The sequence below is a fragment of the Lissotriton helveticus genome, chromosome 5_1 (genome assembly GCF_964261635.1).
Source record: "Lissotriton helveticus chromosome 5_1, aLisHel1.1, whole genome shotgun sequence".
Classification (NCBI taxonomy): Eukaryota; Metazoa; Chordata; class Amphibia; order Caudata; family Salamandridae; genus Lissotriton; species Lissotriton helveticus.
The window spans coordinates 1,903,479,885-1,903,505,693 of record NC_136065.1 but is presented as its reverse complement, the minus strand read 5'-3'; the positions used below and the strand labels follow the sequence as shown (position 1 = coordinate 1,903,505,693).

Genomic DNA, 25,809 nt, shown 5'->3' with positions numbered 1-25,809 from the left:
GGACTCTTCTTGATCGGAATCTCTCCGAAAGATCCACAGTGGAGCCACTTTGCTGATGCATTTTGTTGTACTTTGTATATAAAGACACTGGTAGGCAGGTTGTAAGTTTCTTGTAGTCTTCTTTATTAATCCATGTCTATAACATCAAACAGGGATCATCCAAGTACAGCTCTTAATCCAGCTCTAGTAACTCCTATGCCAGCCCCACCAGGAGCAGCCAGCCTAGCTGCTCAGCCCATCTCCAACTGTCACACACTCATCCACACAGTCACCCAGGCATTCCATTCATCACAGGCACACCAACATTCCGTCACCATCTCTCGCTCTGGCAGAGCAGCTAGGAAGACCTAGGCTGATTCACATAGGAATGTAAATCTTAGGATAAAACACATTTAGTGAAGTCGAGCCAGACGGTCACGCAGCATCTTCTTTGATCAAAACGATCGGCATGCGTTGCAGTCCTTCTCGTCGTGTTCCGGACACAGACAGAGGTTGCACACTTCGTGCAAGTCGCTGCTCGGAAACTTAGCGCGACACCTAGGACATCATTTAAATGGAGTCCGTTCCATCGACTGCTATGGTGCCCAAAGCGGGCAGGCCTGACGGCCCTCCACGAGTCTTCTAATCAAAGGTTTTTGACTTGGAACGATACGCGGAGAATGAGAAACCCGTTCGAGAAACAATGCCGTCGAGGGTAGTGGATTGCGCACTGAGGAGAACCCGAGAAACAGTGTTGAACCGAAGCGCAACAATTCACGTCCGAACCAGGTGGGGGGGAAAAACAATTGAACAATAGAGTCGATGCCCATGCGCACTATCACCGAAAGGAGGAGTCACTGGTCCTGTGACTGTAAAGACTTCTTCGAAGAAAAACAAACTGTAAACATCCGGACCCAACACAAGATGGCGATCTATGCACAGCATGTGATCTACAGCTCACATGCCTCGAACATAACTTTTCACAGCATACACAGCAAAGCTTTGCTTGGCTGAAGACCAAACAAACAAAAGAATGTCCAACAGCTTTGCTTGTAAGGAGTGTCTAGGGCACTACACCAGGTTACAAACTTATCCGAGCACACAGGGGAGATGGGTTTCATGGAAGGGAGTCTGTTGGAGAAGATGAAATCCAACACTTCAGATTTCAAATGCAGTTAGCAGCCAATGCTCAATCTCCATGCATGTAGGCAGTGGAGGTTTGAGTGGCAGACCCGTGCTCTAATACTGAGCCAGGAGGTACTCTCAAAGTCGTAGCCTGATAGTAAGGCAGATACTCAAGCTCAGAAGTTTCAAGTACCATACTATCATGGCACAATCTGGGGCAATTCGGATGAGGCGCAGTCATTCTTGATGATTTTCAGAACTCAGGGCTGGGGAGGTAGTGGCGGGAAAGCATACAGGAAGGAGTCCCTTGTCCCACTGCAATCTGAATTTGTCTCCTAAAAAGTGGTTCGCAGAAACTGTCAACACTGCGTGTTCTCACAACATGGCGAATAGACCCACCCATGGCTCTAATCATGTTGAATGTGCCCTGTACAATCTTAGTATGCAGATGCCACTTGTGGTGCACTACACAATTAAACCCAATACATCCACTTTAGCATTCAGAGACTCCACAACGTGGCTGGTGACTAAAAGGACTGACTACTACTCCAGTCAGCTCCAGAGAAGCAAAGCAATGTGGCCCATGACCCATAACCCTCCCCTGCTTGTTTAAGTATCACATGACAGTAGTGTTACTCGTGAAAACCTGAACTAGCCTCCCCTTGACGTACGTCGGGAAAGCCTTCAGTGTGTAGCTACAGCTGGTTGATGTGGAGCTGGCCCTCTGATGGAGACCATAGGCCTCTGATCTCCACATCCCCCAGAATACAGTAACTATCAACCTTTGAAGATGGGTAGCAATCACCATCATTATTTTGGTTAAAACCCAAGGAGCGGAGGTGAGGCTGAAAGGGAGCACAGCAAATTTAAAGTGTTCGCGCCCACCCTGATTTGCAGGTAATGCCTGTGGGACTGAAGAAAATATGCGCCAAACAAGTCCAAATGACACTAGCCTGTCTCATGTCCAGAGCAAATAGGATCCAACCAGATGTGATCTTATGCATTTTCCCTTCTGCTGGATGGCAATCATAGGTGGGCCCCTATCTTTATTTGGGACGAGGACGTAGCATGAATAAGCACCCACACCTTTTCCTAATCCTGTAATCTTTCTATGGCACCCTTGCTAATTATTAATGTAGCTCCTGCAGGAAGATGATCAGATGTTCCTCCAAAATGGTTCTCGTGCAGGAAGAATATTGAGGGGTGGAGGTAATGAGGAAATTAAAGGTAGGGAGTAGCCCTTTTGAACAATTTGCAAGACCCATCTATCAAACATGATGCATCACCAGTGGGGAAAAAAGCATAAGTTGCTTACCTGTAATCCTAGTACTCTTCCAGGGTTATACTCAGTCATAAGCACTGAATAGTCCCGTCCACGCGCGGGGACACCGGAGCGTGCGTACACACGTGCGTACACACGCGCACACACACGCGCACACACACGCGCACACACACAAACCCAAACACACACACACACACACACACACACACACACACACACACACACACACACACACACACACACACACACACACACACACACACACACACACACACACACACACACACACACACACACACACACACACACACACACACACACACACACACACACACACACACACACACACACACACACACACACACACACACACACACACACACACACACACACACACACACACACACACACACACACACACACACACACACACACACACACACGTATGTATATATATACACATACCTATACATGCAGCCTAAACCACCAAGTATGCTAAAATGCCAAAATTGAATAGAATTTTTCATTTATAATAAACATATCTAGTTAGCATTTCTATAACATAGAACATGCACGCTTTCACTTTTAAAACAGCCTTATTTGTAAAGAGAAAGGCAAAGTAATCGGCATGTTAGCACATAGGCTGAATAGATAAACGACAACAGACTGGCGATGTACCTTTAAGACCTCCACGCTCCCATCAGGCCCCACAGGTGACAGTTAGGTCAGGTGTTTTTTACGGCATATAAAATTGTGTCATGATAATATGCCAAAAGAGTGCTGCTACCCCTGTAATAGAACTAGGATTACAGGCAAGTAACTTATCCTTTTCCAGGGGATAATCATCAATAGTCATAAGCACTGAATAACTAGAATAGCAAACAAATCCCTAGCGCCTGTGGACAAACATCAAAGCAATTAACACCACTAAAGGTAATTTACCAAAACATGTTCCTTAATGAGGCTTGCCCAAACTGGGCATCGGTGTCCCACCCGGAACTGGCGTGTGCGATCCAGATAGTAAGAGAGCGCACGTTTTGGGTCCAGGCAGTGGAGCCTCTCTTTCTCTTTCGAGGGATGCGGAGGCGGAAAGAAGGTGGGCAAGGTGATGGACTGCCCGATGTGGAAGGCTGTGACTACCTTCGACAGGAAAGAGGGTCTTGTCCGCAACACAACCTTGTCGGGATGGACAGAAAGGAAAGGAGGTTTGGAAGAAAGAGCCTGGAGCTCACTCACTCTCCTGGCAGAGGTGATGGCAACAAGGCAAGCAGTCTTCAGAGTAAGAAAACGGAGAGGACAGTTATGAAGTGGCCCAAAGGGAGCGCACATCAGAAAAGTAAGTACAAGGTTCAAGTCCAACTGAGGCATCACGAATGGAACAGGAGGCAACATGTGTGTGATGCCCTTCAAAAAACAAATTAATATTGGGGACTTGAACAAAGATGGCTGATCAGGTAGCCTTAGGAAGGCGGAAAGGGCAGAAAGGTAGCCCTTGATAGTGCCCAGAGCAGAGCCCTGCTGGGCAAGAGAAAGAAGGAAGAAGGAGAACCTCATAAAGGGGGGCAGAGAGTGGATCCACAGCCTTTGCTGTGCACCATGCCACAAATCTGTTCCACCTGCAGGCGTATACCGACTTTGTGGAGGGACGCCTGGCTGCCAGAATGACATTACAGACTTCAGGAGGCAAGTCAAATGGCCTCAACTGTCGCCGCTCAATCTCCAAGCTCGTAGGTGGGGACTGGACAGGTTCGGGTGGAGGACCGTCATCTGCTGCTGCGACAGAAGGTCCTCCTGAAGAGGCAGACGAATCGGGGGATCGACAGACCTGCTGAGTAGCTCTGGATACCAATATCTTCGTGCCCAGTCCGGAGCCACAAAAATAACCTGGGCCCGGTCGCGCCCTCAGCCGTGTCGCGCAACAGGCTAGGGGATGGCAAAGAGCGACAACGCTTCTTCGACTTCTTGTGCTTCGCCTTACCTGACTCCGAGTGTGAAGACTTTGTCGAAAGATGGTGGTGGTGACTCAGCGACTGGTCCCTCGACCTCCCACAGGACCAGGACCTTGAACGGCGCGGTGTAGACTCCCGGGCCTCTAGCAACTTTCGGGACCACTCCCGCAAAGTTTTCTGAGCCATGGCCCGGCATTTGGGGCACGACTAGGAGTCGTGGTAGCGCCCCAGGCAGTAGAGAGACTCACGGTGCGGGTCCGTCACCGACATCGTGTGGGGACAAGCCACGCAAGACTTCAAACCGGGCATCTCTATACACCAGGAGTCAAAGACTCAAAAAAGAGAAACAAAAGTCCCAAAAATAACTCAGTCAAAAATTGACTGGGGGTATTGCTCTCGCCGGATCTGCGCTTACTGGCGAGGAACAAAGAAAGAACTGACGTCAGCGCGTTTGGGTGCGTCTAAGTAGCTCCAGTGACATCATCTCGGCGACTACGACGCCAGCGACGTACACGGAGCCACACAATGACACCTACAGATGCGCAGGGGTACTGCTGACGAAATCTTTCCGGATCCAGTCGGACACCTGGGGAGAATTCTAAGGTAAGGTATCTATCACAAACTTGTTTCTTTCAGATTATTACACATATTAGGCAAAAACTTTGTCCTAGGTGGTGTTGAATTGTGTAAGGGCTCCGCAAAGTACTGCTGCCTGAAATGTGCTTTCTTCACATGTAGTTGATCAATTGCTGTCCTTAGCACGGACATCTATGATGTTGAGCAGTTCAATGTACCCCATTTTCTTGTATCAGGATCATGGTCGATAAATGGAATATTAACAACTGGCAAATCAAGGGACCTGCTCTCGCTCCAGCGAAGACTGGCTATCTCAAGACTGGGTATTCACTAAAAACTTACCCTTGAATCTCAGATCTTCAGAGTTGCAAGCAATTGCTTTTAGCATGTTTAACTTTGCAAAACAAAACAGCCTCCGTATCATTTCACCAGTGGTGACTGCTTTAATACAATAATTTCTGTAAGATGGTAATTCATGCTTTCTAGCTCTAAGTAAAATAATAACTATAAAGATGCCAGCTTGTTCAGAACACAGCTGCATGTTTCATTATTAGTTCCCTTGGCAATGATCACATCTCCCCATTCTAACTCAGTTACACTGGCAGCTTGAAGAGCTGTTAATAGAGCAGAGACCTTTTTTTAAAACACTAGTCATTCTTCAAGCTACCCGTAGCTTCTCATCTTTCTTTGACTCACAAATTATACATGCATATACCATAACGAGCTCTGTTTTCAAGTGACCAACTTTTGCTTGATATCCCGAAAGTTCATATTACATCAATTGGGGAAGGGGATTTTTCTGTGCCCCAAAAGCACGCCAGAGGGGTTCGTCAAGAATCTGAAGAGCTGGAGCAAGGCGGTGCAAACTTTTCACTCTGAAGTAGAGTGGCAGACGGCCCTGGAAACACGAGCGACTACGGAAGCGTGATAAAGAGCAGCCCCACGTCGGGCGCTGTTAGGCGACTCCACTGGCTACCCGTGCCTAAAAGGATTGAATTCAAAGCGCTCTGCCTTGCCTTTAAAATCCTTAAATTATCGTCCCCAGAGATTCTATCTAACCTGCTGATTCCATATGTCCCCAACCGCCTGTTACGCTCTGCGGAGCAGCTGCTGGCTGTGGTCCGCCGGGTGAAACGTGCTAGAGCTGGGGGCAGGTCCTTTTGCTATCTGGCCGCCAAGTTGTGGAATTCTCTTCTCGCTCAGACCCGTCGCCTGGATGGCCTACTTCCCTTTCGCAAGGCCATTAAAACTCTTTTGTTCCCTGCGTACTAGTCCTGCTGCCTTCTGACTCTACTTTCAGCGCCGGGACGCACCTTTTCTGGGGCATCTGTGCGCTTTACAAAATTACCTAACATAACATAACAGTGCAGCCCCCTCTCAAGTGAATGCAGGAGGCAAGGGGGAGCAAAGTCCCATTTCGAAGTCTTGTGCTTAGTTTTTGGCTTACTTGATGATTTGCTTTTCAACATAGACCAGCCCTCAGGAGTGGCCACAGCAACTTCTGGAGCAGGACAAAACCTTGGATTGGACCAGGACAGAACCTTGGATTTGCACGGTCTCATCGAGGAGTCTTCTTTTGCTTGGTGATGTAAAGATTTCTCTCACAGTCCTGGAGGGCTTTCAGGTTAATTGACATGCAGTCACTTCATGCCTTGGAGTCTTGACTTGGACCCCCCTCCAGGAACACCTGGTGAGGATATGTCACAGGTATTTGTTTGCAAAAGTCTCTACAGGGTTGCAAAGCTATCTTTTTAGGGGGTGACATCCCATGTACATTGATAAAATGTGGACAAAATGTAGAAGTGTATCTGACAGATGGAGATCTCTGGATCCAAGTTCTTGGAGCGGAAAGAAAGAAATCTACGTCAGTGTGTGGGTGTGGTCCAGACAGGAATGGTGTGGAGATGCATGGCACCACCTACTGTCGCACAGAGGTACCTCTGTAAAGTTTCTGGATCTAGTCTGACACCTGAGGAATATTCAAAAGGTGAGGAATCTGCGGCTAGAAGTCTCAATCAGAAAGTAACCTTTCACTGTGCCCACTGCAAAGCCTGCGAGGCAAAATAGTGAACAAACAAAATAATATTGGACACTTTGGCTTGAAAGGGGGCAGTGTCTCAGACAGCACAACAAGTGACAAATCTGTCTCAGCACCCACCTAGACGGACTTTGTAAAAGGGCGCCTAGAAGTTTAGATAACATCCAGCACCTTGGTTGGCAATTCAAACACATTTAACTGCAACCATTTAATTACCATGCATGGATGTATAAGCTGGGGAGGAAGGTCCTCCTGAAATGGATGCTTGATTGGATGGCAAATGCTGAGGCTCAGAAGCTCCTGGTACCATGATCTTCCTGGCCTAGTCAGGGGCAATCAAAATGATTTGGACCAGTGTTTTTCCGATATTCTTCAGAACCTGAGTCAGAGAAGGTATCGGTAGGAAGGCATAATAGTGGCCCCTCGTTCATTACAGCAGGAATATGTCTGTCTGCTAAATTATTGACATTACACGCTCCCAAATGTTGAATAGATTTAGTCTGGTCTCCCCCTGCCCAATGAATGAAGTCTGCGTGTGGCTCTAGTAGGGCTTCGACTCCGGCTTGTTGATGGTCTGATGTAATGGATCTCCAGCCGGTGAGGACAAAGCGGACTCCTGCCTCCCAAAGGCTGTTGAAGAAAATAATATCAGCCGGGAGTAGGAATTTGAGAATTGGTTACCCTGCCGCCCTGTACAATGTCTGTCTGTGCCAAATCTGTCCATATTTGTCTGGTGTACCACTAGTTGGGAAGTCTGACAATGCCTACAGGTTAGCACCTACATTTTCTGAATTAAAGGGGGAATTACCTTGCTGTGCCAATAGCCCCTAAAGAGTGTTCAGTGGCTCAACTGTATTTAAAACTTTCTAACACCAAGTCCACCTTTTCGCCCGAAGATGCTGGGGCCATAAAAGGGCACCAGAATGATTTTTTTCTTGAAACATAAGGCTGGGACTAAAAGAAAGAGCAGGGAAGAAAGAATACAAAAATAAAGTGGTATCAAGTCATGCCCTCACCCCAAAATAGTCCTTGAAAGTTTTCTACCCTCTGGCCCTCTCTTCCAAGGGATAGAAAGACCACTACACAAAATAAATTCCATGTCTTTTTTTAATGGGGTGGGGGGCACCCAACCTGCATCTCCACCCCTACAGCCCAAACAGTCTTTTAGTTTTAGTAGGGCCTAGAGTTAGGCAAGAAGTAATTTTTACTGTTTTGAGCACAATCTTTGCGTATGGGCATGCAAAGAGTGAATAATCCGAATCTCCTCACACAAGGTGAACAGATATAGTTCCGGGTCTGGGTCAGTTGACAACCAGGGAATCCTACGAACTGTGGGCATTTATGAAACCTAGAGACCCAGACTAGTCCAGGATGGAATGGCTTGTGTTGATCCCACTAATTGTTCTTATCCAGAATGCCCTTCAAATGTCAAACCTGGACTAAAATCACACATTTTCCTTACACTTCTGTGAGGGAAAGTTCAGAAATCTGCAGGGAACCACAACATTTCAATGACGCAGTGTTCCCACACTTCTTCGGATACTTGCGTGACTGAGCCAATTTCCTGTGACAAGAACAGGACCAACTGTTACTGTCACAAGCGATAGGCTCAGTCACACAAGTTGATGACCATTGTTATCATCAGGAGTGTGGTATGGGTAGAATATTGTTTATTACCAATTGGAGTTCTAACCATTTTTGGCGCTCAAATGTACAAGTTGGTAAAAAAGAATGCATTTTACAAAGTGCACTTTGAATCACTATATTACAGGTTACCCCAATTTCAGAGTTGTACAAAAAACTACTACTCCTAAACTCTGTATCTTGGGCACATTTCACAAATGCATGTTTCTTTCATACCCATTGTTCTTTAAATAGATTTTACCATATGAATTGCTGCATGGTTGGTACATAGTGAAAAATCTTAAGCTGAGGCTCAGTTGTTGGCTCTAGGTATCGCTTTTTGGGGAGCACCCATTAAATGGTACAGATCGCTGCAACCAGAAGGGTCTGACTGACGTAATAGCACATTACGTTTATAAATCTGCAATCAGGGCAAGGGCCCAAAAAATACAGTTGAAAACATTGTCACCAATTCCCATTTTTTCCTGTTATTTCTGGATTCCAATAATTATTTTTGAACCACTTTTTTAGGAAAACAAGTGAACACCACAAATAACCACCACTGAACTATGAATTTTGTCGGCGTTACAGAAATATATAGTGTTCAATGGTCACCAATGGGTTTCACACCTGTCTGCATCACTAAAATGCGAGTCAGTAGAAACCTTAAGCATTTGCAATGCAATAGGTCTCGCATTAGTTAAATGTAGAGCTATTGGCTTTGCAAATGCAAATGGAAAAAAATGCTTTATGTCCGCCTTTGTTTAAAAAAACTATTTGTCGCAATGCTGGCACAACGTGCTTTAGATGGTTTTTTTTTTTATTTATTTATTTTTTTAAACTTTATTTTTGTTGCAGACAATGATAGTATATAACAGTTGCGCAGACAGTTACAAAAAAGCAACGACATTATAGCCAATAACATTCTGCTGTGTACACGGCCCCTCAGCCCACAACCCGAAGGTCGGGCGGCGGCAGGTGGTAACATGGAAGCCAGGCCTTGAACCTAGCTATGTAACTGCGCGGCAGGATATTCTAATCTGCTTTTCCTTTTTCTTTTATACAGGTTACCCCCCAACTCCCCAACGGAGCCCCCCCCCCCCCAAAACTTCGGCATTTGTGACTAAAACATGTGTACACAGGTCGTTCACCTCATTATGGCACTCCCATCGGCAGATAAAGCAGCGATCATTACGTATATTAGGCATGAAACGTACAGATACTAAAACACAATTCCTCACAGGTGTATCCTACATGTGCGTGTGCGGACAGGCACTCCCCCGACTCACTGCCCTCCCTCACCCTCCCCACCACCCTCATCCTCAGACCCTGTGTCCCCAGGGGTGAACAACTCCGCGCTTGTTCCATCCGAGTCCTCGGCTGCCTCTCCCACCTCTCGCATCATTCTCCACGCAAGCAGGTCGTCCTGCAACGTCACATCCCTACGTACTGTTTGCATAAAGGTTTCCTCCGCCAGGGTCCATTCCCCAACATCTCTAAGCCACTGCGACATCTCTGGGGCCCTCTGTCCCATCCATGTGATGGCCACCCTCCTCCTTGCCAGTACTAAAAGCAGTTGTAACATTTTGTAGGACAAATTACACCTCCTGGGCTTGGGGACTAAGGCTAACAAGCAGTGAAGGGGGGTCAGTTCCATCCGGAGTGCAGTAACCTTACGAATGTGCGCCACCACCGATTGCCAGAAGGTGTGAACCAACGGGCACTCCCACGCCAGATGAATGAATGATGCACCCGACGCGCCACACCTAGGGCAGTCATCGCGCTTGTCCGGGGCAATACGCTTCAAGGCAACCGGAGTCACATAGGTTCGGTGTAAAAAGTTAAAGTGTGTCAGTTTGAACCGTGCATTGCACGACACCTTCCGGGTGAGGGTACCAATGCGTTTGCGTTGTGCCGGGTCCAGTACAACCCCCAGGTCAGCCTCCCAAGCCGCCCATGCCGGGGGTACCGGTGGGGTGGAGTCCAGCCGCATGGCCGAGTACAGTAGGGTTATCAGCTTCCTGCCCCTACCACAGGAAAGGATAACATTGAGGGTATGGGACACAGGGGGCACATCAGGGAATTGCGGCCAAGTGTCCCGAGCCAACGCATGGAGGCCCCTGTAATGTAGGAATTGGCCCTCACCGAGACCGAACGTCTCCGTCGCCCGTTCGATAGAGAGAAACGTGTCGTCCGGGTAGAGATCTGCCAACAGTTCGCACCCACCCGCTCTCCATTCATGGAATGGCATGTGTACCTCCATGTCCACCACTGGGGCCATAATCCATATTGGCAGCTCCCTGTGGAAGGGGGCCCTCCGTAGGATTTTTTCCACCACACGTTGCCAGATGGCTGCGGTGTGGCGCACTATATACGGCAGCGTCGCGTCCGCTCCCCTGCCGCGCATCAGGGCCATCTGTACTGTTCTTGCATCCGCGCTCCCCGCGAGGAGCCGCAGTTCCCAGGTGTCCGCATCCGCGAACCACCTGGCAACAGCTGAGCTGCATAGTAGTAGAGGTCGAATCTCGGTGCCTCCAACCCCCCCTCCTCCCAGCTCCGGACAACCGTGCGCAAAGCAACCCTACTGCGCCTGCCTGCCCAGAGCAAGGACGTAAGGAGTGTATTGAGAGTGCGGAATATCCGCGGGGGAAGTGGGCACAGTGAATTCTGCAACACATATAGCACTCGCGGCAGCATCACCATTTTCGCCACTGCCAGTCGTCCCATCAGGGAGAGAGGCAACGTGTTCCAGAAGGCCACCGATTGTTGTAGGGAATGCACCACCCTATCCGCATTGCGGGCCAGCAATTGTTCGTCCGACGACGCCACCTGTATCCCCAGATAGCGGAAGGCCTCCAGTTCCCACCGCAGCCCCAGGCGTGGCAAGTCCCCGCGCGCGTCCACATCATATCCCGCTAGGGGGAAGACCAGGGACTTCCCTGCATTGATACGCAGGCCCGACGCTGCGACGTGCTTTAGATGTTTAAAGCTAAAGCGTGGTGTGCTACCATTGCCACAAAAGTCAAATAGAAAAAAAAGTTGTCGCCATCTTATTTTTTTCTCTTTATTTACTATTGTAGCAATTGCGGAATGCCACGCTTTACCTTAATATATTTAATATATATATTTAAAAGTAAAGTAAAGCGCGACGCGAGTGCTATAAATGTAAAAAAATGGAAAAGAAAGCCTTTGATTTTCTATTTATTGACTTTTGTAGCAATGGCGGCACAATGTGTTTTAGCTTTGGATGTTTAAATCTAAAGCGTGGCGTGCCGCCATTGGCACAAAAGTAAAAAAATAGAAAAAAAAAAAAGTTGTGCGGCCAGCCTATTTTATTTCTATTCATCTACTTTTGTAGCCATTGCGGCACACCGTGCTTTAGCAGAATATGTTTAAAATAAGCACGGCGTGCCGCCATTGCTATAAAAGTACATAAATTGAAGAGAAATGCAGCGTCCACCCACCTTTGTTTTGTTTTTATGAACTTTTGTAGCAATGGCGGAAAGATGCCAGTGCCACAAAAGTCAATAAATAGAAGAAAAAAAGTTGTGACATGAAAACCACGAAGGAGGTCAGCAATAATGGGAATGAGGGGGTACGCCTGCAAGCGAGGACTTAACAGATAACCAGAGATGGCCGACCAAAAGAAACAAATTGGTGGTGTCCCGTGGTAGGGAAACAAGCAGCAAAAGGCACTACTGACCAACCACAGTAAAGAAATTTACAAAAGGCAGGCCAACCAACGAACAAGCAGCGCTGGGCGGAGCTTAAAGCCCATATTCTGAATACAACAGGTCTTGAAGAGACCACGCAAACGCTGCCTGGGCGAGATCTAAAATCTGTAAAATCAACTATCCCTCTAAAAAAAGCAAAAACTATGATAAAAAAACAAAAAACTTTTCTTTGACAACTCTGCTTATTCCTGAAGCCAGGAGACTCAACTGAGCACAACAGGCTTTACCTGATGCCATTTTTAGGGAAAAAAGTCAGCCATTGCTGCACATCACTTTAATATCCCCCCCCAAAAAAGCAGCTATATTGTGATTGCCATTATCACGTTTCTCTACAAGAATCAGCAGCTGAGTTAAGAATTCTTACACATCGCCAGAAAATACGGTCCAGCTCACTTATGTTTGTTATACTATCAATGGCATCCAAGCTACCCCATCAAGTACTGTCTGAGCCAGAGGAGAGGAGGGTCTCTGTGACTTTTGGCAAGATCTTGCTGAAATGTCAGAACCGAGCTCGCTGAAGAAAACTTTCTTTTACTAATGAGGCTGTCAGATGTGGAGTGGTGTGGCTCACTGGTTAGAGGCGGCTGACCCGGAAGCAGAGAACGGCCCGGGACCAGGGTTCAATTCCCGACCCGGCAGGGTCGGGGACCAGGGTCAGCGGACTCGATAATTCTCGCCTCGGTGCCTACTCTAACCAGGGATCACACTCGGCAACTCTGGGCATTAGCTTGCCTCATCTCTACAATGGCCCCCCACATTCGCCGGGGATGCCTGGTTTCACTTTGGAGATACCCAGTAGGGACCATCTCACAGGGATAGCCAGGACGGGTTCCCCAGCGGTCTACAGCGCCACGACGCCTCAGGGCAGCAGTGCGCTTTACAAGACACATACATTTACATTTTAGATTTACATTTACATGTATGATGCTTTGTGAGTACATCTGCATCACCAGGTGCTGATCTAGATTATAGGGCCACTGGCTGCAAGAACTGGCTTGCGCCATCAAGCATCCAAAGCATTTGTAGTGGCATCATTAAATGGTAGTAAGGTCTTAGAGGGCCTTAGCCCTGGTTGGAGAATTTCTATCAGTCAGTTTTGTCTCAATGAACATCAGCGGGAGGTCTAGCCCCTCAGCAGCTCTCCGGATCACCACTGCAAACAAGGCACTTTCCGATATTGGTGGCCCATGTGCCTAGTCAAGCTACGTTTCAGGGTAGGTATCTAGCCCACTGTTCATGTAAAGGTCATCATAAGTATAGTAAGGGAGAAGTATCTCATCCCCATTGTCCTGAGTTCTATTTCTTTCATATATAGGGTCAAATTAGTGCCAAAAAGAGAGCAAAGCCTTTGCTAATATTTACATCGCAGCAGAGGCATTGGTTTAGAGTCAGGCTATAACACAACGTTACACTTTTGTAATCTCATAGCATGACATCAGTCTAGCTCGGTTGAATGTCCCTTCGGGGTCAGACACTGGCGTTAGCAACAGATCTTCAATCTGTGCAGATGGAGTCAGTATGAGCATAGCAGGAACCGGTGTGCATCTTGGAGACAGTGTGGAAGAGTGCATCAGAGTCTGTATGGCCAGGTAATGGGTCCTAAGGCGACTGACTGCATCAGGGGAGGACCCACTGGTGGTAACCCAGAGCTCCAAGGGGCTTTAAGACACAGCAGACGGAACCGAAATCACATCAAAAACTTGCAGTATGGGCTCCTTGAAGGCCACTATGTGCTTGAAGGTCCACACCAGCCTGGGAAACTAAGGGCACGCTAGGTAGGACCAGGTGTAGAATTGGCTCTGGACGCAGGGACTTCAAAAGAGTGTGAGGTTCTTCTTTACACCCATGACCTTTTAGCTAGTATGGCAGGATGGCATCAAGACCGGTTTCATCTTAATTGCACTTGTGCAGGGATTTTGATTTGAGCTTACCAGAAGACATTGATTGTTTGCAAGAATGGCCAAGAAACAGATCAGGCCTGCAACTTGATGTGGAAGCAATACCTTTGACAGGAATCTCTTCTTGTGCTTGGAGATGTAGAACTTAGATTCCTGGTGCCAGGTCATGTTCAAGTGCATGACGTCACACTTGCTGCATGTTTCAAGTTATGAACTGGGCCCAGGCACCTGAAACCTAAGTGAACAACATCTTTAGCTCTGCTTGGATCCTGTCTATTTTGGAGGAGACAATGTTCACAGGCACACTGCCTTACAGTATTGGAAATCAACCAAAGTTGGGAGCTGTGATCAAGATCCGCATTGGAAGGGCCGTAAAGCCATGAACTAACAACAGTGCACAGGGATAGCTCTTATATGATGATCTGCTCTGTCTCTTTCAGGGCAGTATGAAATCAACAATGAGTTGCATGATGCACCCACATGTACGGATGTTGAAGTTCTCTAAATCCAGTCTAGCATATGGGGATAGTCTAAAGGTGAGGAATCTGCAGTTAGAGGTATACATCGGAACACGTTATTCTCTGCACACACTAACCTTAAAGCACAGCTAAGTAGAAAAACTGACCAGTATAAGCCATGGGAGTGCAAAACATGTGATCTACAATAGAAGCTGTAAAAAATTGAAGGATGTAGAAAAAGATCATGACCATTATAGAAAACAGGTTTGTTCTGGAGATATATATATATTCTGGTTTGACGCTGGCGCTTCTTAGGTGGGGGTGGTGCGTTTCTTTCCGGCAGAGCCACGCCGGTATAAATGAAACAGGTTTTTGCCTTTCAGCAAGAAAATAACGCACTCACTCGTTTACAGGAGTTATGGCGGATTTATTGTTAGATGTTTGCCATGCCCTACGCTTTTCGGTCTAATACCAACTTCATTGAAGCCACTACTAACCTCCCATGTTCACACCATCCTCGTCGAGATCTTGCCCGCTGTCATAGCGCGCCTTCTTCTTGGGGTCAGAAAGGATTGTGAAGGCTTCACCAACCTCCTTAAATTTCTTTTCCTCTTCTTTTTGCACATCTGAAGTTGCACTGCTGTGCCGATCTGGTGAAAGACAGAAAGAGCAGCATTCATATTGAAAGGCTAAATTAAAATAGCTGAGTCAAATAAGTACTTCAATCAAATCCTGAATCTTGACAGAAAATCAAGGCACCCATCGCATAATTTTAAATACAATACTATGATCACTTGCAGATCCACCCAACACAAGTTGCCACTGCTCTTATAAACTATATACTGCACACCCATATCATGTGTTATCACTGGAAAGTCATTAGTAAGTGGTAGCTTTGAAGCGACTGGAGTATTACAGAGTACCTGGTAAGTTGCTTACTGATTATCTGTAAACCCTCACGTTCTGCACACATATACCATCTTTGGTGTGAACAGAAAAATACAGTAATTCAGCAAACACTTTCTAAAAATAAAAAAAACATGTCCCTTAAGATCACCACAGAAGTGTCTTTCACGGTGGAAGACAATAGGTTTAAGAATGATCATACACCCACTCCAGAATTTCTGTCTCAGTAGTCTTAAATTTTAAACAAGAGCATAAAGAGCCTACAACAAAGTGCATAGAGCATCGAACTATCCACACGGTTGTTTGGGTTATAAATCAGGCCACTGATAAGAGGAGAAAAGGTTCCATACCTTTAGTAATTATTTTTCTGGTGCATAAGGAAAATGCTACTTATCCAGTATGCATCTGTTTTTGGAATGTAGAGCTGTAGTTTCACAAGCTTTGCATAGTCTGCCATCTAGTGTTGGGTCCGGATGTTTGCACTTTGTTTTTTCCCCGAAGAAGTCTTTCTGGTCACGAGGTCGGTGACTCCTCCTTTCGGTGATACTGCGCATGGCCATCGACTCCATTTTTAGAATGTTTTCCCACTGAGGGTGATAATGGAGTTAGTAAGAATAGTAGAATAGAGATGTCCATGTGTAAGATATCACTGCGACAGGTATAGGTACCTAGGGAGGCAGGTGGGCGCATGTGAATCTACAGCTCTACAAGCCAAGAATAGATGCATACTGGGTAAGTAGCATTTTACGTTTGAGGCATGTGAGCTGGAGAGCACATGCTTTGCATAGACTAGAAAGCAGTAATCTTCCAAAGCGGAGGCTAACCTGAAGATGTTGCAGAAGTTTGAAAGTGTATGTAGAACTGCCTGGCTCACACTAGCTTGCTGTCTTGCTAACACATCTACACAATAGTGCTTTGTGAATGTGTGAGGTGCAGACCATGTTGCAGCTTTGCAGAGCCTTTCATCTATGGGGATGTTTCCTAAAAAAGTCATAGAAGCCCCTATTTAACAAGTGGAGTGCACTCTAGGGGGAATTGTCAATGTTAGTTTAGCTTTTGCATAGCATGTTTGAACGCATTTGACTATCCACCGTGCAATACCTGATTTTGAGATGGGATTGCCTTTATGAGGTGGATCAAAAGCCACAAAGAGTTGTTTTGTCTTACAGAAAGGTTTTGTCCTTTCTATGTAATAGAGTAATGCTATTTTAACATCTACGGTGTGTAGGGCACGTTCTGCCACAGAATCTAGTAGAAGGAAGAACACAGGCAACCCAACATATTGGTTGATATGGAAGGCTGAAATCACTTTGGGTAGAAATCTAGGATTAGTCCGAAGTACCACTTTGTTTTGGTGTACTAGTAAAAATGGTTCTTCTCTCGTTAGTGCCTGAAGCTCACGTACTCTCCTCAGTGATGTAATAGCTATGAGGAAAGCGAATTTCCAAGTGAGAAATTGCACCTCACATTTGTGCAATGGCTCAAGGGGTGGAACCATGAGTCTGGTGAGAACAAGATTGAGATTCCACACTAGGGCAGGTGTTGGGGGAATGACTCTGGAGTCCTTCCATAAATTCCTTAATAACAGGCCCTCTGAAGAGAGAGAGAGATGTTGTCTATTTTGAAGGTATGAGGCTATTGCAATTATATGTAAATGTATGAATGTGTATGCTAAATGTGAACACTATCGATACAGTAAACAGCAGATGATGTTCTGAACTGTAGCATCAAGCGGATTGATTTTATTATTACAATAAGTAATAAACCGTTTCCACTTTGCTGCATAGCAAGCCCTTGTAGTAGGACGTCTAGCCTCTTTGATAATGTTTATGCAGTCTGGCGGAAGATTAAGGTAGCCAAACTCTATGACTTTAGGTGCCAGATCGCAAGGTTGAGGTGACCGGAATCTGGATGTCATATCTCTCCAAGGCTCTGCGTGAGGAGATTGGGTTAAAGATGTAGTTTGCGGTGAGGGACTACTGAGAGCTCCAACCGGGTGGTGAACCACGGTTGACAGGCCCATGTGGAAGCACCTAGGATTAGTGTCAGTGACGCCTGCCTGAGCTTCCAAACCACTAGTGAAATAAGTGGGAGAGGCGGAAAAGCGTAGGCAAACATCCCTGACCAATTCATCCGTGGTACATTGCCTCTGGACAATGGGTGTGGCCTGGAGGCGAAGCTTGGGCATTTTGTGTTTTGGTGGATGGGATCTATGTCTGGGAAGCCCCACATCTGAAAGAATGGGAAGAGAACTCTAGGGCAGAGTTGCCACTCGTGGATCTGTTGACTCTGTCTGCTGAGCAGATCTGCAATTTGATTGTCTACTCCAAGAAGTTGATCTGCAAGGAGATACATTTTGTGACTTATGGCCCACCTCCAGATGGTCTGTGCTAGTTGTGACAGTTGGAGAGAGTGTGTCCCTCCCTGTTTCTGTATGTAATACATTGCTGTCATGTCTGTGCGTATCAGGACAGCTTTGCCTACCAAGTGAACTTGAAAGGCTTTGAGCACTAGAAATATCGCTAGAAGCTCTAGATGATTTATCTGAAGTTGCTTTTGCTGCAGGCTCCACATGCCCTGAATTGTGTGAATTTGGAGATTAACTCCCCAACCAGTGAGCAATGCATCTGCTGTTAGCATGGACTGTGGACCTGGGGCGATGAAGGGCCTCCTTTTGGAAAGGTTTTGTGGATTCCACCGCTGCAGAGAGTGATGAGTGCGGCCGTCCACCAACACTTGATCTGATAACTGACCCAAATACTGATTCCATTGGCGTGCTAAGCATTCCTGAAGGGGACGCATTTGAAGTCTTGCATAGGGGACTATTAGGATGCAAGACGCCATCATTCTTAGTAACTGCATGAACACTCGAGCTGGCAAGGAGTATTGAGGCTAGAATTGGGAAAGTAAAGTTTGAATGTTGCGGATTCTGGCTGGATTGGGATAGGCCGGAGCCTTTTGTGTATCTAGAGTGGCTCTCAACTACGCTTGCGTGTTGGAGGGTTAGAGATGGGATTTGGACAGATTAACTGTGAATCCCAGATCGTGGAGCAGCTTCACTGTTTTGCGAGTATGTTGTAGACAGTATTCTTGTGAGCTGGCTTTTATGAGCCTGTCGTCTAAGTATTGGAAGACGTATGTCTTTGTAGATGAGCTGCGAGTACTGGCAGGCATATGGTGAAATCCCTGGGAGCAGTGTTGACTCCGAAAGGAAGCACTCTGAATTGGTAGTGCTGTCCCGCTACCACAAACATGAGGTATTTGCGATGAGTGGGTGGATTGGAATACGGAAGGAGGCGTCCTTTAAATCTAAAGTTGACAGAAAGTCGCCGTGCTGAAGGAGTGGGAGCACTTGCTGGAGTGTTACCATGTGCAAGTGATCTGATTGGATGAATAGATCTAGATCTCGCAGGTCTAATATGGGCATTAGAGAGCTGTCCTTTTTGGAAATTAGAAAGTACAGGGAGTATACTCCGGTCCTTTGATATTGTAATGGGACTGGCTTTATAGCTCTTTTTGTAACAGAGAGAGAACTTCTTGTTTGAGAAGGTTCAGATGTTCTTGAGCCAGTGTGTGTTCTTGGTGGAATGTTTGGGGAAGTGGCTGTTAGTTCCAGGCAATAACCATATTGGATAATTTGTAGAACCCATGTGTCTGAGGTGATTGTATTCCAAACGGGTAGAAATTGGGTGAGACGTCCTCCAACAGGAGTGGAACGGTCATGTTGAGTTGCCTCTGCCTATTTCCTTACCGTTGTTTTCTCTAAATTCTCCCCTAAAGTAACCTCTCGAGGAGGGTGAATGATTATTGCCCATGTAAGAGGAAGAGCGATTTTCCGAGGAAGTAATTTTGGAGCCACCTCTGTAAAAGGAGCAACGAAAGGATCCCCTGTAGGATCAAAGAGGAGCACTTTGTCAAATAGTTGGTATAAAATAGAGCTTTGAACTTCAGGTTTGAACCCTGACATTCTGAACCAAGCATGTCAGCGTAGTAATACACTGGTGTTGACTGCGCGGGCTGCTGTGTCTGCTGTATCTAAAGCTCACCTAATAGAAGTGAAAATAATTTATCCTCCTGAATTAGGTCATTGACTCTGGTTTTGTGCTCATCAGGTAAAAACTATTAATTTCTCTAGCTCGTCATAGTGAGCTCTATTGCACATTTGCAATGCACCAGTGATTGGCTGCTTATGATGCTATTCTTTTGGTCGAGGCATCAATTAACTTTGACTCCTCATCAGGAGGAGGGGCATCACCTGTAGTTTGAGAATTTGCCAGTTTATGAGCGTTGGAAACCACAAGTCTAATGGAAGTTGACCCTTGATGTAAGTGGGGTATAAGGTGCTGCCTTATACTTTTTCTCAATTCTGGGAGGAATTATTTTTGCTCGCACATGGTCTTTAAAAATTTCGTCAGTATGTTTAAGCATTCCCTCAAGCATAGGAAGTGTCTGTGTTGACCTCTGAGAGGAACTTAAGGTTTCAAATAGAAAATCCTCTTCAAGAGCCTCTTTGTGTAATTCCACCCCATGGTATTGAGCAGCCCTATTAAGTAGCTCTATATACCCTATGTTGTCATCAAGTGGTGAGGGTTTGGAGAGGTATAGGTCCGAAACGCTGTCTGTGATCGGATCTGTATTAGACATCCCAGGGCTCATTTATGTCCAGTGGCCTATCTTCATCCCAATTACCTTCATCTTCTGGATTAAGTGATTGAGGCTGTGGGGAATTGTGGGTGTGATGAGCACATTTTGATCAGAGGGTGAAGGAGGTGTAATGGGAGGAGAAGGGCTAGTACTCACATTCTCGTAGTTTAAAGGAATGTGATAGTCCTCTTCTATGCCCATTTTTCTTTTCTCTGGCATTTTTACATGAATATGTCTAGTATCTGGATGGATATCCAGTTCTTTTTGTTTTGGATCTGAGTTTGCAGGTGTGATATCGACAAGAGGCTCTTTAGGTGGAACAGTTGTCTTCTCTTTAGACGCCGCAGTTTTCGGCGTTGAAAGGTTCGGCTCTGAAGCTTTCGGTTCCGAAGATTTCGTTTTCGGTAATGTGGCAATAGCCACAACATCATGCTTTGATTTCAATGCCGAAGATGTCGGTTCGACATTGGTATGCTTGTATTTCGATGCCGAAGATTTTGGTTTGATATCAGTATGTGGCCGACTCGATCCAGAGCCGGAAGGCTTTGATTTATGTTTCGGTGCCGGGCCGGAGGGTGGGGTGTCCAAAACTTTTCCTCGTGCCGACCTTGGCCCGAGGGCAGAAGGACCAGAGCCTTTTTCTTTAATAAGTGGTAGGGGTAGGGAGTGTCAGTTCTCCCAATACATTAACCCGGTGTTACTTGGTCTTCTGCGTCAGATTTGGCTTTGGACAGAGAAATGATTTCTTACTCTACTTCGGCTTCCTGCGCTTGGGATTCTTCACAGCTGGAGTCTTCTCCGAAGATATCTGGTGGGGAGCCGCTTTGCTGATGCTTTTCGGGATGTCGAGTTTGACGGTCACGGAGTGTCTTCTTTGATCGAAATGATCAACACGTCGCAGTCTCGTTCGTCGTGTTCCAAGGCTAGACAGAGATCGCACACTTCGTGCAAGTCCATGCGCGGAAATTTAGTGCGACACCTGGGACAGAATTTGAATGGAGTCCGTTCCATCGACTGCTAGCGAGCCCGACGTGGGTTGGCCTATTGGCCCTTCACGAAATTTCTGATCGAAGACGGACTCGAAACAATACACAAAGATGGGAAACGCGTTTGAGAAACAATACCGTCGAGGGTAGTGGATCGCACGTCGAAGGGAACCCACATTTCACATCCAAACCCGATGGCAGAAAAAAAACTAACAATGGAGTCGATACCCATGTGCACTATCACAGAAAGGAGTCGTCACCAACCTCGTGACTGGAAAGACTTCTTTGACGAAAAACAAAGTGCAAACATCCGGACCCAACACTACAGCTCACAATGCTCAAACATAATATTCCCAGAAATTCACCACCTTATCAATACTTATTTGAGGCCTCAGACTGGTCCGGGAAATTGTTTGCCCTGAAATTCAGCATCAAGAAGTGGCACTACATAACATCAGCCACAAATCTGCTTCAGATAGGATGCCAGAGCAGTATATTTGGTGACAGCCAGCGTACTGGAATCATATAGTTTTCTTCACCCATACAAATATGAGGCAAGGAACCCACGACTATGGCAAGTACACGCTTAGCATGTATGTTTTGCCAAGGGATCTACTAACCATGACACCAGCTCAAAGTGGAGTAGTGAGGGTGGTGAAGAAGCTGTCAGAAATAAATAGAATTTGGAGGCTAACAGGGCAAAAGGGACAATTCATAGCTCTGACAAAGACCAACAGCCCTGTACAGTCATATTACCACGATGAGCATCTCATGTGACTCCAAGTTGTCATTTGATGGTCAAATCCGGAGAGTAGCAGGGAAATGCTTCGGGACCCTAAAAATACTTAGAAAAATCCTTGACACACCGGTGGTGTAACCATGCGCTCTACAAATGGATTGAATTAAATGCCAGCGAGGAGGTATCCATGACAACGATTACCTTAGGAGGATTGAATTGTCAGGATCTCAGCATGCTGGAGGGGTCCATCCACTAGTGCAGATCCTGATGTACAGACTAGAAGAGCCACACCTACGCAGAAAGAGACTCCCTTGGTGTTGCTGCCACTGACTCCTCAGATACCAGTGGAGGGTTTTCACCGGACACCTGGCGTAAGGCACCAAAATTATGCATGATCCCATGAGGTGTGGCAGGGGCAAGACCTGAAAGTCCAAGATTCAAGCTAGAGTCAGACACCTAGTCATGAGCCCCTGAATATCTGCTATCCTTTGAGGAAGAGGAAAAACCTTCACAAAGGTATTGCTGAAAATAGCCTAAATAAAGGTCAGCTTTTCAATGGAATGAGGTGCTACTTTTGGAAATTGATAGAAAATACCAGGTTGTGTTAAAAAACCATCTAATGCTAAAGATGTTCACGGATTTGTGCCATGGGACTCCGCCTTTACAAACTAGTTATCCAAACTGGGACTGCTGACCTCTGCTGCAAAGCTGTAATGACCACTACAGATGTATGCCTGTCTGAATGGAAGGATTACAAAATGACAGTGTTGTGAGCCCACCATGGACATACAGTACCACTTGTGGGCAGGGAGAAGTGGAAGATGAACATAGGCATCCTGAAGGTCCAGGGACCCAACTAATCTTCCAGGTTCAAGGCCAACAGGACTGGTCTTAGTGACATCTTGAACTTGTCCTACGGGATGAATAGGTTCAGAGGCCAGAGGTCGAGGGCAGGCGGAAGGCAGAGGTCGTGGGCAGGCGGAAGGCAGAGCGCCTGGGCAGGCGGAAGGCAGAGCGCCTGGGCAGGCGGAAGGCAGAGCGCCTGGGCAGGCGGAAGCCAAAGGTCCAGGGCAGGCGGAAGCCAAAGGTCCAGGGCAGGCGGAAGCCAAAGGTCCAGGGCAGGCGGAAGCCAAAGGTCCAGGGCAGGCGGAAGGCAAAGGTCCAGGGCAGGCGGAAGGCAAAGGTCCAGGGCAGGCGGAAGGCAAAGGTCCAGGGCAGGCGGAAGGCAAAGGTCCAGGGCAGGCGGAAGGCAAAGGTCCAGGGCAGGCGGAAGGCAAAGGTCCAGGGCAGGAGGAAGGCAAAGGTCCAGGGCAGGAGGAAGGCAAAGGTCCAGGGCAGGAGGAAGGCAAAGGTCCAGGGCAGGAGGAAGGCAAAGTCATGGGCAGGAGGAAGGCAAAGTCATGGGCAGGGGGAAGGCAAAGTCATGGGCAGGGGGAAGGCAAAGGTCCAGGGCAGGGGGAAGGCAAAGGTCCAGGGCAGGGGGAAGGCAAAGGTCCAGGGCAGGGGGAAGGCAAAGGTCCGTGGCAGGGGGAAGGCAAGGTCCAGGGCAGGCGGAAGGCAAAGGTCCAGGGCAGGCGGAAGGCAAAGGTCCAAGGCAAGAGGAAGGCAAAGGTCCAGGGCAGGCAGGAGGAAGGCAAAGGTCCAGGGCAGGCCGAAGGACTTTGTAGTCTTTGGGGACAAAGAAGTAAAGAAAGTAAAATCCTGTGCCCCTCTCTTCCACAGGTACCACTAGCGTGGTTCCTTTGTACAAGGACATCTTCCTTCAGGATGAGACATAAGCCAATGAGAACACAATGAAGGAAGGGCAGTGGTCCCGAGGACCTTATGGAAGAACAGAAGGGGACGCCATAGTCCCAGCAGATCAGCTAAATTACCAAGAAGTCCTCTGAGATTGCCTTTCATAAAATGGGATCCCTCACTGGAAGTGGGTGTTCTATATGGGATGAGTCAGCAAGGTTTGGCTCACCTGGACTGGATCTGCTGCTGGTGATGCCTTCTGCACCTACCCCAGCTTTGCAAAGAGCAATATAGTATAGCTGTCCAGTTTGCATGGGCAAGACAGCTGCCACTGTGTGAACTGCACAGCTCACTGTTAAAGGGCAAGTTCATCAGCTTAGCCTAGACAGCTCCTGAAAATCCAGTTCAAGGACTTCAAACATGCCAAGGAGCTGTGATAGAAAAGCCCAATAATAGTCAGCGGTCAAAGCAGCACTTCAGGATCAGCTTTGATCCATCTAGGTTATTACTCATCAGATCAGAGAACGGCTTCTTCAATGCTTGCATACTGATGGCCGCAAGTTTTGCTAGCACCCATAAGGTATGGGTACAGCAGCATAAAAAACATGGCAATAGCCATAACTGAATCAAAACCATAACAAACCATGACGGAGCATTGCGTTTTCCCTGTCCAGTGGAGGTATAGAAAAGGTGTTAGGGTTTTGCACCAAAGATGAACCCTATCAGGTTCTAGGGTGCTCTATTGGAAGATAAAAAGTGAGGATCAGCCAGACTGAGTCTATGTGTCTGGCGATCCTGTCTGTGGAGTGTATGGCTTAAAAAGGGTTAATCCATGTAAACATTTTAGGGCCTAGGAGAGCCTCATTGATCGGAAGCAACGGCTCTGATGGAAATTTTGCAATCATTCACAGTTTCTGCAGAGTGTCAAACTTCACTTCTGTAGAAGGCAAAGTCAAATCCAATGCCTCTGAAGCCTTCTGAATGACTGTTGTATTGTAAGAGGGCAGGTGATCATTCTCTGAGGATTCATCTTTAGTCCAACCAGTCCTTATCCTTCCCAGAGAAGCCACCTTAATGTGAACTGAAAACCTCCGCCAAGCAAGCAAACATTTGACCTCTGCAGAGGTGCTCACATTCCGGTTCACAGTTAAAATTAGCCTAAACCTTTTCTTTTGCTACACAGAAGATACTTTTCCCTATTAACTCCTAGGCCCATGCCTGAGATAGCTACATAAGGAGATAAGGCATTGGCTTTGAAACAGCACCACAAAACCTCAGCAAATGGTGGACGGAGCTTGAGTCAGGTTAGACTTCACCACAGAGTCCTGGACAGAAGCCCATTGTGAGAAGTTGGCTTGGCATATGCTGTCCACTATTCTAGTGGGCACCTTGCACCAGTCCTAACGACCCTTATTGATGATAGATTTAAGACAACCTTTATTGAAAGCTATCCTAGTGGTAGCTATGGAGAGCAGCCTTCAAGCTAAGTCTTGAAGGAGTGTAAAGCAGCTTGGTTTGCCAGATTATAATCTCTTGAATGTCTAAATGAAAGGAGAAACACACAAGGTATATATATATATATATATATATATATATATATATATATATATATATATATATATATATATTGTATTTATTTCTAACCACCCTAGTAATCCCTTTATGAAATTACAGAACAAAGTACACAATTTCAATACGATAGAACTCCAGTAAATAGCACAAAGTACGTTGAGCCCTAGGGGCGTACCAAACCATATATTAAGAAAGTGGTATAAGAACTACGACTTGACTATACACAAGGCCGAGAGCCTGTAGAAGTGCTGGGGCCACAAGGAACCACCCAAGGTAGTGACACAGGGGACACGTGCAGTGTGAGAACAAAGCAGCAAATTGCCGTTAACTTCAATGGGGAAAGTCGCGGTTGGAAATTTAAAGATTAAGGACACGTAGGAGAGGACTTTGAGCAAACCCTTTTAGACTTAAGGGGTTCTAGGGCCAACACCCACAGGAGCACTGGAGTACTCTAGTTACCTCACCCAGGGAAGCTGGGTGCAAAGGTGTCTTTTGGTGTCTGGAATCGTGGTTGATTTCAATGGTGATCTGCTGGAAAGTGTCCGGTGTGATCCAAGCCTGGA

General features: G+C 46.7%; 1 protein-coding gene across 1 annotated transcript in view; it reads right to left on the bottom strand.

Annotated features, from left to right (window-relative positions):
- The window catches only part of DNAJC7 (DnaJ heat shock protein family (Hsp40) member C7), a 468,661-nt gene that overhangs the window by 14,235 nt on the left and 428,617 nt on the right, over positions 1 to 25,809 (bottom strand). Inside the window, exon 12 of the mRNA XM_078645431.1 lies at positions 15,160 to 15,312. Coding sequence (XP_078501557.1) covers positions 15,160 to 15,312 — 153 coding nt within the window. The remainder of the gene's footprint in view (positions 1 to 15,159; positions 15,313 to 25,809) is intronic.